Source organism: Bombus flavifrons, chromosome 16 (genome assembly GCF_040668555.2).
Source record: "Bombus flavifrons isolate JBK064 chromosome 16, iyBomFlav1_principal, whole genome shotgun sequence".
NCBI lineage: Eukaryota > Metazoa > Arthropoda > Insecta > Hymenoptera > Apidae > Bombus > Bombus flavifrons.
The window spans coordinates 8,770,802-8,786,593 of NC_138457.1; the positions used below are offsets into that span (position 1 = coordinate 8,770,802).

Genomic DNA, 15,792 nt, shown 5'->3' on the forward strand with positions numbered 1-15,792 from the left:
ACCGTACGTCGGTCAGGTAGAATCTTAAGCGGCCTTGATCGATCATGGAGCTTAAAAGTTTCACAATGTGATCGTCCACGGGCTTTTTGTGTCAAGGTCTTTTACTGTGAATAAATTTTCATAGTTATCTTAATCTCGGTATATAAGTGACAAGATTTATGGAAGTGTTTGGTAGAAAGGAACTGGGCAAGATAGATCACTCACTATAGCTGTTGAGCTGTTCCTCTATGTGTCAATTTTCTTTTCTTTCCTCAATATTTTTCAATTCTTTTTAAAGTCATTTTATATAACGAGCGAATCGAAGAACAGATAAACATTCATCCTCAGAATTCTCAAACGATACTTTGTCACAGATCAAATTTCAGAATGTTCAAGAGAAAGCTCAATTAGTCTCATCTTTCTAGTCTATTGTTAACCGTGTATGACGACATTCGGGGACGTTAGCCAATTGGAGGTACATCAAGTGCTTGCAAGCAACTTTTACGAACATATACCATACAAATCGATAGTATCTTGTGTTTGCAAGTTCAAGCTAGGATATTAACCCTTTCGTTACGTACGGCTCGTCGCGGTACCAAGACCAATATTCTATCGAATCGATCATGAGAAGAAATTTGTCCCTGAGATACCATGGTTATTCCTACTTCTTGTGATTAGGCTTACCATAAGCAATGCTACAAGTGCAAAACCTGTCAACGGTCTCTGGACTCGACGCTTCATTGCGATGGTCCTGATCGCGAGATATATTGTCGAGGTATCTGTTGCAATCCAACAAATCTGTATTTTTTCTTTTCTCTCACTGCTCGTTTCTTTATCTCAGTTGCACACACTGTCCAAATGTGTATCGAAGATACTTAGGTCAGTCAATGAGTATGTTACTCCCTCTAAAAACAATATAAATGATAATAACAGATAATAAGAAATATTTAATGAAATGAACATTTTTTGATTAAATAAGATTTTTAATAATATTTCGCTTTCTGCAAGCTTTCATTTTTCACTCTTTAGATAATAATCCTAGTAACCAGAAATGGATAGAATATAATGAAACGAATATCGTAAAAAATAATTTATATCTTATGTTCTGTTTACTCAACAAAAATTAATCGTTTCTATAAAAATTATTGTGAGATCCGCAAGTTTATAATTGAATTAAATACAACTTATTTGTCTTACTTATTACTTTCTTAAGGATAATAGATACTCTACAGAAGCTTAGTAAACAAATCAAAAGCACAAGGACAAAATTTCCATGATTTGAAAAAGATATTTATCAGAGTGCAGAAATAAACTTCGTAAAGTCGTAGTATTTAGATAGAAGAAGAAATGATGGGAAGAAAATACCAAGAAAATTCCTATAGTTCCTATTCACAATGACGATGTGAAGAACCAGAATTCAATTTCAATGAAATATGTTTGTTGAAACAAAAGTTAGAGAGAGGATGTAATGTAGTTACTGGTGGACCTAAGTAATGATTTGCATCCTTTGTCTTTGGTCGATCCTCTGTATCCTTTTTAGCGATGGTCCATAGTTAAAACTAAGATCCGTGGTATACACTGGCGCAAAGTGTTCCATAAATAGTTACACAAAACGAGCTCCAACGCAAAGAAGACTTAGTCCACGTGTTTTCCTCTGGAAAACGGGAGAGAGACCTTGTTTCTAGGAGCGAGGTTCAACGTGTTGTCCTGAGATGCCCCCGAAAGTGTTCTGACCTTTGTTTCCTTTTGTTTCACTCTCACTCACAACTTCTGTTACGATTTTCAAGACGCTGGTTGGAAAGTAACAGCAGCAAGAACGCCTCAGTCTCTGTTTCGATAGAAATAGGCACTATGATTTTCCAACTAAATTTATTAGAGAATAACGATTGCAAAAATTGGGAATAACTATGTGTAATAGAACGTAAGACACGTTGCGGTCCCTCCCAGTTTCAGTGACTAACACACGTCCCTTTGTGTGCCATGCAGCAATGGCACAAGGAATGCTTTAAATGTGCCAACTGCTCCAAGAGATTAGACTCGGTCAACTGTTGCGAAGGTCCTGATAAGGACATCTACTGCAAAGGTGAGTACGTTACACTTTTCTAAGATCCGCAGGTGTGAAGTACTGGATGTGTTCATTCAAAGATGGTAGCAATCGTTATCGGTACCCAATCTAGTCTGCTTCGGCTCAACTTGTGTCCTCCTATAATTCATGACTCATCAATTCACACTGTTCTTATATTCTGGTCTACTACCGATCTAGTCTACTTTAGCTCAACCTACATTTACCAGAAACTCTATAAATTCCCTGGCGTTAGAATAATCTAAACGAAAAATCGATGTTGAATACTCGTACCTATTAAAGACGAGTATCGACCGGTAATTAACAATCTGTAAAATTGACAAAGATTAAGAGAAGAAGATGTACAAGGATATATAGAACACATCCAAGTATGCCATACTCTGAGGACGTCAGGCAACTAGGTCAAGAACGAGCAGATACCTTTAACACGTGTTCTCTGCAGTATGCTACGGAAAGAGATTCGGACCGAAGGGTTATGGCTATGGTCAGGGTGGTGGCGCCCTACAAAGCGACTGCTACGCCAATGGGTGGGTTTTCAGAGCCGAGACTGAGACGGGAATAAACGAAAGATATCCCGCCTCGGCTTCTACACTCTCACTATATATGATGCGCTTGTCTGCTTAACAGCTTGCTATCCGAAGAAATTCGGTCCGCGAGGCATTGGCCATGCTGGGGTTATGTGGATCGGGCTGCAGTGCGATATTGAGGACGAGGGGTACGCGCCCCCATAGTTATGCTATTCCATTATCAGCTACTCCATCTCTCCATGTGTGTGTGTGTGTGTCTGTCCGCCTGACCGCCCGATTTTCAGGGTGCACCGTTTTTCTTTCAACTGATTCTCACGCCAAATGTAGTTTTTCAAATTCTTCTTTCAAGTGGAGAAAATTCAAATTCTTCTTCGCATATAACGAGTAGATTGAAATTTAACAGTAATGGAGTAATTTGTCCTTCGATTAAAGTTTGATCATACGAGAAGAGTTAACTCGAGGAGCCGGTCGAGCTCCATTTACCTCTGAAAGTTGAAGAAATCCGGACGAGTGAAAGATGGAATGAACGGACGTTTGCATGTGTCTTCACGGATATACGTGTACATACATACATACACAGGAATCGACGCCTTAACGCTTTGCGCTATTACTCACCTTCACCGTTGTCTTATTTTTCAGCCGCTAAATTTGCTTCCGAGTGTTGACTATACTAATTCTTAAAACACCATCGTAAATAACACCTCTGGTACATTTAATTCAGCATCGTACACTAAACGCATGTTCCTCCTCGTATATTCCAAACGTGATAGTACTATAAAGAAAAAGAAAAAAAAGAAAGAATGAAATAAAATTCCGGGAAAATATACCATTCGTATCTGACGTTACCAACTTGCATTCTAAACCTCTTCAGTAGTGTTTTTCATTAGCATTGAGAATTTTGAATGTTAATTGCCGATCGGTATGGACTAGCTGGTCATTTGCATGGATTGCTTTTTTCTTTTCGTCACTTGCCAGTATTCAAACCAGAGTCGAGTCGCTTGAACGAGAATAAATTTGAATTTCATCATCGAGCCTCTCAATAAAGATGAGCTCCTCCTGTAAAATGGAAAAAAAAGGAGAGATTCGACTTTTAAACAATTTATTTTGTCATTCGTGCAACTCGATGCTTTAATATCGGTGACTGAAAGGGTTGATGGTAAAAGTTGGTCAAATTTTTGTAATACAGCGATGCTGCTCCTCGTACAACCGTGGTCGACACCGCCGTAATCAAGGCCCCACCTGGCAAAGGTTGTCCACGTTGTGGTGGCGTTGTATTCGCTGCTGAACAGGTGCTTGCAAAGGGCCGCGAATGGCACAGGAAATGCTACAAGTGTCACGACTGCAGCAAAACTCTCGACTCTATCATCGCCTGCGACGGGCCCGACAAAGACGTCTACTGCAAGACTTGCTACGGAAAGAAATGGGGACCGCACGGATACGGATTCGCATGTGGATCGGGATTCTTACAAACCGATGGCCTAACGTGAGTAACTCTTTCCTTTCGGTAGTTATTCCTAAAATGTTTAGGTATCTAGAACTTGAAACTTGCATCTAGAGTTCCAAAAGAAAAAAAATTGTCTTCTGGCTTCCCAAGTGTATTGAGATGTTTAGAGACTGAGATGTTCGAGCTTGTAGGGTCTCAGGCATTTAAACAAAGTACCATAGAACAATGACGAACGAGAAAGGGAATATTCTGGAAAGAACAGCACGTGAAAGAGAATTTTTCTTCCAGGGAGGAAGAAATATCAGCCTCTCGCCCATTTTACAATCCTGATACGACGGCTATCAAGGCACCAGCTGGTCAGGGATGCCCCCGCTGTGGTGGCATGGTATTTGCCGCCGAACAACAGCTCGCCAAAGGTACTATGTGGCACAAGAAATGCTTCAACTGTGCCGAATGCCATCGACCTCTGGACTCCATGCTAGCCTGTGATGGACCTGACAAGGAAATCCACTGCCGATCTTGCTACAGTAAACTGTTCGGACCCAAAGGATTTGGATTCGGACATACCCCGACTCTCGTTTCAACCAATGGAGATCACGCTCCCTCATAGTAAGTTTCTAACGCTTAATTGCTCGATTAATGTGAACTGAACCGTCTTGAATCCGAGTATCTTGACTCTAATCCGAAGAAGATTTAAACAGTAGTTCTCCCCGTACAGATAGTCAACTTCAGATTTTAAACTTTAACGACGAACAGATGACATATTCGTGATCCTCCCTGTTTCCAATTCTTCATGGCAGGTCTGAGAATCTGCATCAATAACGTGATTAGAATCCAAAGAGAGAATTACAGATACGTTAAGTTTTAAACAGTCACTGATCTCAGACCAATTATTCGACAGATTTTAAACACTCGTCCCTAGCTTTTTCTGACGCTTTCATAAATCGTTGCAGCATCGATGCCAAGCCTCAGGTGGGTCAGAAGCGAAACGACGGTCACGGGTGCGCGCGTTGCGGCTACCCAGTGTACGCTGCGGAGCAGATGATCTCGAAGAACCGCGTGTGGCACAAGCGCTGCTTCAGCTGTGCCGAGTGCCACCGTTCGTTAGACTCTACGAATCTGAACGATGCCCCAGACGGGGACATTTACTGCCGTGGCTGTTACAACCGGAATTTCGGGCCGAAGGGTGTAGGCTTCGGCATGGGGGCGGGTACCCTGACGATGGCCTAACTTCTTCAGGAACGTCGAAACGCTGGAAACCAGTCTCATATATATATATATATAAATATAAATATACACATAAATATAATTATATCCGCCATATACAGCCGAATAAACGACCAGAACCGTGGCAAGAGATACTACACTGGGCTCTTCGTTTATTCGTGTGTATAGGAATATGTATATGTATAGACGCCTGACTCCTCGACTAACTCTGACGAAGTGACGAAAAACACGCTGCTCCAGAAATCAAACAGAAAGCCAAGAAATTTGTTCGCTAAACGACGACAGACCGATTATTCGATCGTAACGAAGACTGCACGCACGTTTCGTCGATGCTCTTCGGCGACGTGGCGCACGAACGACCGAGATACCACGATTAATCGAACCAAATGTAAACGAGCAAGCTTTTATTACTTTTGTATGGCGAAAATTCGCGGGATCGAAGCTCGGTCCTCTCCTTTTTCCTTCGAAAGCAGACTCAGCATCCTGTCCACTTCCGTTAGGGACCAATGTTGGGCCAAATTTCCACTCCATCTACTTTCTCCAGTTAGGGTCTGCTGTCTGAGGGAAAAGGCGTGACGAGCATGACACACAGAGTACAAAGGACAAATACCTGGACCGCAATCAGCAGCAACAATTGTAGTTAACGACAGAAATGACGAGCGAAAAAGAACAGATGCAAAATATGATTATTTTCAATAAATGTATATTTCGAGAAAAAAAGAATAAGAGAACCAAAAAAAAAAAAAAAAAAGATAAAAACAAACCAGAGGGTTGGCTTGTGTTTTCGTGGAAAGGGAAGCGGTGAAACGTCGTTTCCACGGCATTCTCGACATTCCAATTGTGTCTGATCGAAGACCTCGTCGAAGGAAAAGTCATCGTTTCAAGTAAGCCTCGGCGCATCCTTACCGATAATTCTTCTAGACGATAGATCCGAAGCATTTACTATATAAAAATATGTTTGAACGTCGAGAGAGTAACGACACGTTCCTCCAACTGCGAGAGTCTCGTAGGAATTTGCGTTTCCTAGGGATGCTGGAAATCATCAATGATTTAATCTTTAAGTAGCCGCAAATAGATACAAGGCCTGAACACAGATCGGACAGAGATCGGTGGATCACGTTTAGCTAGTTGTTCGTGTAAAATAAATACCTTCTTTTCTCTCGGCTTGATAAATCACCAGGCTGTTGGTTACCAGGCTACGGATTTTTCTGCGAATTTATTATCTTCACAAACTCGACCGAGAGACCTGGATTTTATCAAAGTAATTAGAATTTAGATTCGTTTTATCTATTAATTCTTCATGCGCAACCTGAAACATTCACGTCTGTGTCTAATTCTTTTAGACTTTCAAAAAATCTAAGAAAATCGTGGTACTCTTATCGAAGTACCAGCTACATCAGGCAATTTAATTTCGCATAAAAATCCGTAGTCTATCGATTAACGATCTCTATCGCGGTACTTAAAGATTAAACGCGCTTCATGGGACGTGCGTCGTTTCTCTTCGACCGAAGGATTTAATTCCCGCGAAACGAACAGCGATAAGTTTTCCTTCGACCATTTCGGGAACTGGCTGCCTTTCCTTCTTCTCTCCTACCTTTCACTCTATCTCACTCTTTCTCTCGATCGCTTTCACTCAGAAAGGTTCTCGTATCGTCAGGGACACGGACTAACATACACCTTATTACGAATGGACCTTAATAAATCTTATTACGCTAATGTATAATTCTTATGGATGTATATTGAATGGCCAATGATACACACGTCGGTGGATCTACAATCTAGCTTTCGCTCTTATTTCTTTTTTTTTTTTTTCTTTTCTTAAACATGCGTTTTCTTCTTCTCTTTGTTCACCTTGAAGGGAAAAGAATCCTTGCTCCCTGTTCGATGGACCAGTAAGTATGAGTTTACGGTGTAAAACACTAATCTTCTATATTTATAGCAACAACTGTACAAGTGCCGGCCACATCGATATTCTCCATAACGTGTCGCTTATTTTTACTTTGACAAAAGTGGTGGAGAGAACGCTGTTCAGATCTTTTCTTTGTTCACGGTCTTTCCTCGTTGCTTTTAAGACGTCTAAAGTCAAAACATTCATCTTGATAGTCGAATGAAATTCTCTATCTTGCTAGCTTCAAGTTACATTTCAAATTTCTTTTGGATTCTTTGGAAAATTTTGCTGGCTTCTTTCTTCACAAACTTGCTCCGGATTGGTTTTGTTTTTAGACATCTTTGCGTGCAATTTATCCACATAAATGCTATCCATTCATTGACTAATCAACGAGGAATGTAGGACGGTACTTAGATATCGGTATCACTAGGTTTTCCAGCGAGAATCTTTTCGAATCATCGTAAATATCTTCCATCGAGGTCGTTTCTCATGATCTCACTTTATACACGCCAGGAAAAGGAGAATTAAAAGTTATATTTGCTTAATCGAGACTAGATTTACGGAAAATTAAAGCAATCGGCGACAAATGCAGACGGTTACCACTGAAAGAAATTATAAAACGAAAGGTCAATAGAAATAAAAAGCAGATGTAATTAGCAATGCATCTCATTAAATGTCTAAAAACGAAAGATTCCTGTAAATCACGAAAAAAGAGAATAAAAACATTAAAGAATCCAATTTATCTAAATAAACTGCCCAAATTAATGAAAAATTAAAGCAACGAATACAGACAGCGATGAAGAAAAATAATGAAAAAATTGTAAAAGTAAACGATCAAACGTAGCTAAAAACAATTCTCATTAGAGAAATTCAGAAAAAGAATGTAGATATCTAGAGCATCAAAATTTACAATTAAACATCTGAAGTTCCAAGTATTCAAGCATCTAGAAAATTCCAAACGTTTGGCTTTCCAGAGCTACAGATATTTAGGCGGCTAAAATATCAAACCCTGAAGTTTCTAGAATTTTAAATACCTGAATTTCGCAACTCCACAAGATCCTCGAATATCTAGGCATTCAAATACTTGGCTTCTTCAAATTCCAAACTCTTAGGCATCTACAGTTCCAAATATTTCAATATTTAGACCTCCAAGTTCACTGTTTGATCGTTTAAAGTTCCAGAAGACTAGAATTAACTGAAAATAAATCTCACCGAAAGGATCCAAAAGCAAAAAGTTCCTGTTCCCTTCGATTGCTTCCTTGACGAGGAAAGCTCGAAAGCTTGACTGCGTCCAACGAACCAATGAAAACGACCTTGCGACGGAAGAGCCTGAACAGCATCCGTATTTCGCTCTGGCGTGCGATATTTTCTATATTTACATAATTTCGCCGGGATGGAGCGGTTTCGTCGCCACGATTAGTAGAGATTCGCGGTTTTCAGAGGCAGCGGGTCCAATAGATACGGAGGTAGCGCTGCAGAGAAGGGCCTGGGGCTACAGGAGCCCCATGTTCCTCCGCCGCTGTTACTTCCTCGTGTGTTGGGCGAGTTTCCTTCCGTAGCCGTGTCGCTGGTGTGTTTCACGCTCACGAGATTCGGATTCGGAATTGGTTTCGCCTCGTTCGTAGACATCACGCTGTTCGAGCTGCCTGGCGGTGTCGCTGGACTTCTTGGAGAACGACCTTCTGCCTTCACGTTGCCTCCTACGGGACTGGAAGCTCCGCTGTCTACTCCTATACCGCTTTGGGACGTGGACTTCTGCTGGGCCAGCCTCTCCTGCTTCCGGAATTTCGCACGTCGATTTTGGAACCATACCTGCAATTATAGGACACAGATTTTGATGATTTTTTTTAGATGAGAGGCGAATGTATGAGACAAGGAACGTTCGATGGTTTGACGCGAGTACTTGATTTTGAAGAGACAAATGTTTTCGGTTAAATTGTAAAGGAATTAAACGTGGACCTTCAAGAGTTCTTATAGCTGTAAGGTATTAACCCTTTGCATTCGAGAGGCTATTTTCCGTGACCACGGCGTTCCGTGTAGCAACTCGAGACGGGAATGAGAGGCGATAGTCTCTGTTTATGCTAAATTTCCACCTCTCCAGTTGATGAGAGCGCAGTATTGGTTCGTAAATAGATTCCTTGGCTCTTTATATTGTTTGTTATGAAGTGTGAAGTGTTACACTTTAAGCTGCAGATGAAATATTTCTGCTGAAATTCTTCCGAAACTATGGTTCTGGCAACGTCTCCGACGCTAGTTCACATTCGATGACGGTGGCAGAAATATTACAGTTTCGTAAATTTAGAAACTCTAAAAAAATGGATTTGGAAATTTGTTTAATTAATTCTTATATTTTGTAAAAAAGCAAAAGAACGAAAGTCTACTTAACCACGATTTATAAGAACTTTAGTAGACCAGTTGAGAGGAGATATTCGAGATCCAGCTTCGATGTCGACTGCTAATTGTGATGGAATTCGGTTAAATGTAAAGCTCCATGTAATTTTAACAAGAACAAAAAAGAATTGTAAGGTGTGTTCTTACCGAAACAAAGCAGGAGAAGGACACAAAACAACTTATTATTTCAACACTTGTCCCGACAAGCCAAGGATGCATCATTGGCAGATGTTCTATAAATTATCGTAAAAAAAATACAGAAAAGATATTAAAAAATGATATGTTCGAAGATGTAAATATATATAGATTATTAAAATATAATGTTTTTTTAAGTTAATTTTTCTATAAAATCATTTTATATTACCTACAAGACACTCGTCACATATGCGCAAAATCACCTCGAGTTGCTGCTACGCCCGACCGAGAAAGCCATCGAGTGTAAAGGGTTAGTTTTGTAGTGACATACGAGTCAATGGAAGATTTGAATCGGCAGAAACTCATATTATTGTGCCTTGGAATACCAACGTTGTTTTGTTTTGCAAGGTCTAAAGGCAAACGAACTGTGGACAAAATATTATTGCCGTTACTGGTAATCGTCAACCGGAGTTATACACGAACTCTGACTTCGAACTTTTTACAACAACACCTGTCAATATAAATGTACGAACGTGGTCTCTTGGACAGTCGAATAGCTAGTCGAATAGTCGAATAGTTAGCGAGTTGAAGAGTTATTAGGTTGGCAATACCACCTAATGACAAAATCCGCAATCACTTAGTTGCTAACCTAATAAATTGTTATCGACTTACGAGCATTGAACGAACGACGATTACGATCAGCGTACATACACTATCTCTGTACTTGTACTTACAGTGTTTTCAATATAATTGACTATTACGATTTTATCATTTGTTTCTTTAAAAAACAAACCAACACGTTTAACCCTGTGCACTCCGAATTTTATTTCAATTTCGTTACCAGCAGCTCCTAACGCTTAGCGACTATATACTCAAGATCTATTTCTTGCATAGTCATCACTATCACTACTGTCAAAGTCCTTATTTATTTCGCTCCTTTCACTCATTGTAAATATTTAGAGGGTGACAGGTATACAATTTTCAAACTCTGAGCGGACTGATATAAGTTAGGTAAATAAGCCAGTTTGGTAAGAGCGTCGATAATGTGTGCGCGACATCTATTGATTTAGACACGAAAGAATGTCGAATGGAACACGATAAAGGAGCTCCTGAGATAAAAACTGATGTCGAATCACACTGCACATAGGAGTGCAAAGGGTAAATATCCACCTCAATCTAATTTTACGTGTAATCAGATCTTTACGAAGAAGTGTGAAGGAAGGGAACCTATGTACGTAAAAATTTGTTTCGCCTCCCAAGTATTTTAACTGCTTGAATTATATATCAGGTATGTACTTGACTATTCTTCAATTATCGTGTTCCTTCGTTCGTTTAAATTATCATTCTGAATTTCACTTCGGAATATTCCAATTCTCACGCATAAAATAATTTTCTACAAAACTGAATTTTCGAATCAAAATCCGCCATCTAATTGACGTATCATTTCCATTTCATCGTTGCACGCATTGTTTTCTTTTACTACAGACAATCTACAGTATAATAGCGAGAACTCTGCAACTCGACACATTTGCCTACTACGCTGCTATATTCACTTCGAGTGAAAAAATTCTAGCGACCATGTACGATGATGAAAAACCGACCAAAAACGTCTATGGATTCACGGAGACAAAGAGGAAGAGGGGATTGGATGGCGTAAAAGCGCGTCATGTCCGTGTCCAGCTCGTCAGAGCGAAACGTCGGCGCAGGCAACGCTCGTAATTGGCTCTAGTTGGCCAAATGAAATATTTAACGAATAAAATAAACGGAAAGCGGCGGTGACCTGCATGTTAAAGTAGCGGATTTATTTGCTTTACCGTTTATCTGACCAGTAAAGCTGCCCTCCCTCTTCCCGCCATCGTTCGTCTCTCTTCATCTTCTCTCTCTTTCTTTCTCTCTCTCTCTCTCTCTCTCTCTCTGTATCCCCTTTCGTTCGTTCCTCGGCATGAGCGCACGTGGATCCCACCCCTAGATTTTCCAGGTGCGGCTGCGTTGTAGGAGCAGGCTGAGTGGTAGAAGCCGGGAAAGAGGGGGAAAGGGGTGGATTCAGAGAGTCAGGGGCGCGGAACACCATGATGAACGTGATTGCCCTTTCCGGACGGCAAACACTGCTATTGGATTTTATCAGCTGCTGCTGCTGCTGCTGCTGTTGGCTGCTACTGCTTCTGCTCAACAGCCGCGCTTTCTCCGTTCCAGAAATTCGTGTAAACTTTGAGAAGAACGTGGAGCGTGTTGTAGACCTTCCACTGTTCGATTAACCGAATGATGATTTCATGATCCCTATTTGACACACAGCAGCGTTAGGCTTGGATTTTGCAGGCTTCTGGAATTAAGGAGACTGTCAAATGACAAATGGAATTTTTTAGAAGGTAAAGAATGGACCTTTTTTGCAACAGATTGCGAAAAGAATGGAAATTTTGAGGTTCTTGGGGTTAACGTTATTCATTCTTCGTCTTCTCACTTCTGATATTATGATTATTAGAATTTTTATAGCGATGAACCAGAGGATGAGTTTACAAATTCCTGGCAGTCGATAGCGAGATCAGCTTTGGATTTCCTTAGGTTTTCTCACAGATTTCCCAGGGAAATTAAACAGACAGTAGCAGTTGCGATTTCTTTAGGTTTATACCGTTGATCCTTCTTATCGTCGCTGAATCCCTGTGATATCCTTTCGCTCTTTTACACAGCTTCACGTTGATTTTATAATTCCCACGTAACAAGATTTCAAATATCGAGCATGTAGACAGATATTTGAGACTTTTGCGTGAAATTCAACAGAGTAGCTGCCAGCCAGTCGCAAAAGTCTGCGGCGAGAACTTGAAGAAATGAAGGTAGCCGAAACGGCTGAGAGAAAAATTTGCAAAGACAAGCGAGGGGTGTTTGATAGCAGAGGAAAGCAGCGAAGCAGAGACAACGGGGCGCGTAAAGCGAGGCTTAAATATTTATCCAAAACGAGGTGGACATCTGTCGGTGCGGCTCGTTGCATTTTATTTAGGCGTACCGTATTTATTTAACATTAACGCCGGCACGTAGTCTCCCTAATTCACGCTGTCGTCGTCGTCCGTTCGGCAAACAACGGCACACATGCTCTACGGTCTCTTCGGGGTTTGGTCGGTGGCCAAATACGAATTATTAGTGTTGTCACTGGCACGTACCCGCGGCTTTCTGCGTGTGTCACAAAGTTTTTGCCCGACGGTGACGTAATTTCATCAGGCTACAGTCAGCAACGACGTTACATTCGTTCAACCATCCGTGTTTCTCCCAACCAAAAATACCTCAGAACTAACGAGAACTTGGAAATCTCGTCGAATATTAATGCCATTTTTCATGCCACTGTTCTGGTAAGGTTAAAGCGGTTGAAAGATTCTGTTCATTTATTAAACGGCTATTAAAAATTGCCAGTGATCCTCAGTTTAATTTAAACCTTCGACAGTGCGAGAGAATAACAATGGCAGGGGATTTTCATTCAGATTTATGACATTCCTCATCTTGGCGATTATAATAAAACGTAGGATGACGATCTCATTGAAAAATATTTCCTCGGAAATTTTCTTCTTCTTCGTACGATCAACCCTCTACATTTCTATCACTAATTTCCTAAGGATATGAATTCTCGCGTGTTCCAGAACCTCTTAATCTTGAATTATGGATTTTGAAGAACCTGTAACAGGTATTTTGATAGATTTCAAAGAGAATTAAAGGAAAAATGGAATCGACGAAAGCATTAAAATGGACGAATTAAAAAATTATTGTTGTAGGTTGTTGTTGACTGTAAGCTGTACAAAATAATGGAGAAATAGACGATGGCAGTGAAAGTAATGTCTATAGGATAAGGAGTAGCGACGGATCCGTCGAGGTAATTTTCCTCGGTTATTAGAACTTTGACTCGTAACGCTAATGAAAATTACTATTTCTCTGCAATATTCCTTACTATAATTTAACCAGTCTACTACGAAGATTACTTCAACCAAATGGATTCCAAGCAAGAGAAGACGACCAAACCACAAATGATCTTACCTAAAAAAATAAATGAAATTGAATTCACCGATTGAACGAGGATGAAGAAATTAAAATTTATAGATTAAAAAAAAAAAGAAAAAAGAAACAGTAACCAAAAAGAAAAACGATTTTATCCATAAAAATAAATGCAATTAAATTCACCGATTAAACGAAGACCTAGAAAATGACGAAGTTAGAAGTTCTGGCAGCAACTGGAACATCCAAAGTATTCGAGGTTATCACAGTCACAAACAGAGAGTCATTAAATCTATGCTCTATTCGATCTTCTTCTTCTTCCAAATAGTACGTCCTTTTCAACTGAAATATGAATACGTTTGGATTTTTTAATTTAAGTGAAAAGGAGGACAGATATTTCGAAAGCAAGCGTAAACAGATTGGTAGGGAGAGGGTGGAAGTTTATGGACGGACCATTAGGGATTCTGTGTCGATAGAAACAAGTTTGCGGTGTATTTGTTCATTAGATTAACCCTAACGATTGTGAGTCGTAGTGATTTCCTCCTTCTGGATAGGTTAGCAAAGGATTTTGCTCGGTTGCCGCCCTGAGGGGCTGATCCCAACTTACCGATGGAGATCCTAACCGGAAAACAAAAATATTTCAGGACTGAAAGACGTGGCAGCGTGGTGGGGTGTCGTGAGACGAGTAAAGAATATTTTATCGAACCATTGAAACAGATATACGACAGATCAAAAATTTGACATCACTTTATACCATCTACGTCTTGTTATCTGGTCTATGATTCTTTCTTTTAGTCTTGTAAAAAAGTGGCATAACAAAAATGTAAGTAGTGACACTGATAAATATCCCAGAATCTTTTCACCTGTTTTAAGAAGATTCAAATTACTATGAAATAATTAAAAAACATAAAGTTTCACAAACCTAAAACCTATAAACCAACGTAATTATAAATACAACTTCAGGAAAAGAAAATCTCAGGAATATGGAAATAATCGAATTAGCAGACGGAGTAACCTCAAAATAAGTATTAAAATGCTGAAACGCGAGAAATTGCCGACGGATGGTAAGGTTCCGGCGGGAACAATAGGAGTTTGGAAATCTTTCGAATTTTAAAGAACTTGCTCGACACTGCTAAGAATTTGTGCAAGAAGCAAAGTGAAAGTTAGAAAAGTACGATAACAAGATTAGAAAAAAGAACAAGCTGCCTGGAACTAAGTTCGTTTACGTAGGAAAGCGACGAGAAGGGATCATGCGCAACGATCGGAAACGCGTCTCTCAGATTTCAAATTCACCACTTCCCATCCGTCTATAACGTAATTTTTGCTTATTTGATTTTCATGTTAATTTCAATTTTGACCGTCGTTCGATGAATTTTTAAGATCTCGTCACGCGGACGTTGAAAGTGAAAGATGTGATGCCCGATCAGACCAAAGGATTCGCTTTTCATACCGGAGGATGTTGAAGCTCGTGAAAGATTCACGGCACGTCCAAGATTCTCTCGATGCGTCACATTAAGCGAGTTATAAGGATATATCCGAAGCGGTGCTATCAATATCACGACGGCAGGAAGTCAGGAGAAATCACTGTTACGCCTGATTACTTCCGCTTTGACGATAAATCAGAAAACACGCAATTTTCACGTTCCATTGAATAATACAAATGAAGTAATTTGAACATACGATCCTAACCTAACTTTAAACCTAAGCTTTGGAAGCAGGTTACTATCTGCTGTTTCTTATTCTTATCTTTTTTTTTATTAACAGATGGAGAGATAGATTTGTTATGCAGAGAAGCAATATTTCATCTAGAAATTGCGAAAGTAGCGGAATTTCTATATTTAATCGATGATCAATAAAAAATTAGGACATGTAACTTTTTAATTTCAAGCTTCGAAAGATCATTAGACATTCTCTGTTAATCTTACTAAATGAAATTGGCAAATAGAATTACCGCGAGACGAAGCAAAATGTTACCTGGCGTGTTACAAAGTAGCGAAATGTAATATCCAATCAACTTGAAAGTTTATTTAATAACTGAACGTTCAATTTTAGTTCTAAGCTTTGAGAGATCATTGGACTCTAGGATCACTGACTTTGTCTTTATCCTTCTTAAACAAACGACAAATAGAATTGTCGCAGAGCAAAA

At 39.8% G+C, this 15,792-nt stretch overlaps 2 protein-coding genes across 18 annotated transcripts in view; one reads left to right on the forward strand and one right to left on the reverse strand.

The window, feature by feature from the left end:
* Positions 1-6,023, forward strand: part of LOC138188329 (muscle LIM protein 1) — a 16,738-nt gene extending 10,715 nt beyond the window's left edge. For 5 of the 11 annotated variants that reach the window (XM_069129997.1, XM_069129998.1, XM_069130000.1 and 2 more), the window contains exons 5-9: positions 658-754; positions 2,690-2,777; positions 3,776-4,072; positions 4,322-4,642; positions 4,987-6,023. In XM_069129997.1, coding sequence (XP_068986098.1) covers positions 658-754; positions 2,690-2,777; positions 3,776-4,072; positions 4,322-4,642; positions 4,987-5,263 — 1,080 coding nt within the window. In that variant the 3' untranslated portion in view covers positions 5,264-6,023. Of the gene's footprint in view, positions 1-657; positions 755-1,192; positions 1,213-1,519; positions 1,552-1,926; positions 2,063-2,504; positions 2,590-2,689; positions 2,778-3,775; positions 4,073-4,321; positions 4,643-4,986 lie in introns of those variants that run through there. The other 6 variants (XM_069130002.1, XM_069130003.1, XR_011175469.1 and 3 more) reach the window with 6 other exon arrangements.
* LOC138188330 (homeobox protein ceh-17) overlaps positions 3,154-15,792 on the reverse strand; it is a 27,769-nt gene continuing 15,130 nt past the window's right edge. For 3 of the 7 annotated variants that reach the window (XM_069130010.1, XM_069130009.1, XM_069130011.1), the window contains one exon: positions 5,731-8,960. In XM_069130010.1, coding sequence (XP_068986111.1) covers positions 8,565-8,960 — 396 coding nt within the window. In that variant the 3' untranslated portion in view covers positions 5,731-8,564. Of the gene's footprint in view, positions 3,362-3,439; positions 3,646-5,730; positions 8,961-9,107; positions 9,456-9,529; positions 9,604-9,686; positions 9,773-9,903; positions 10,403-15,792 lie in introns of those variants that run through there. The other 4 variants (XR_011175474.1, XR_011175473.1, XR_011175472.1 and 1 more) reach the window with 4 other exon arrangements.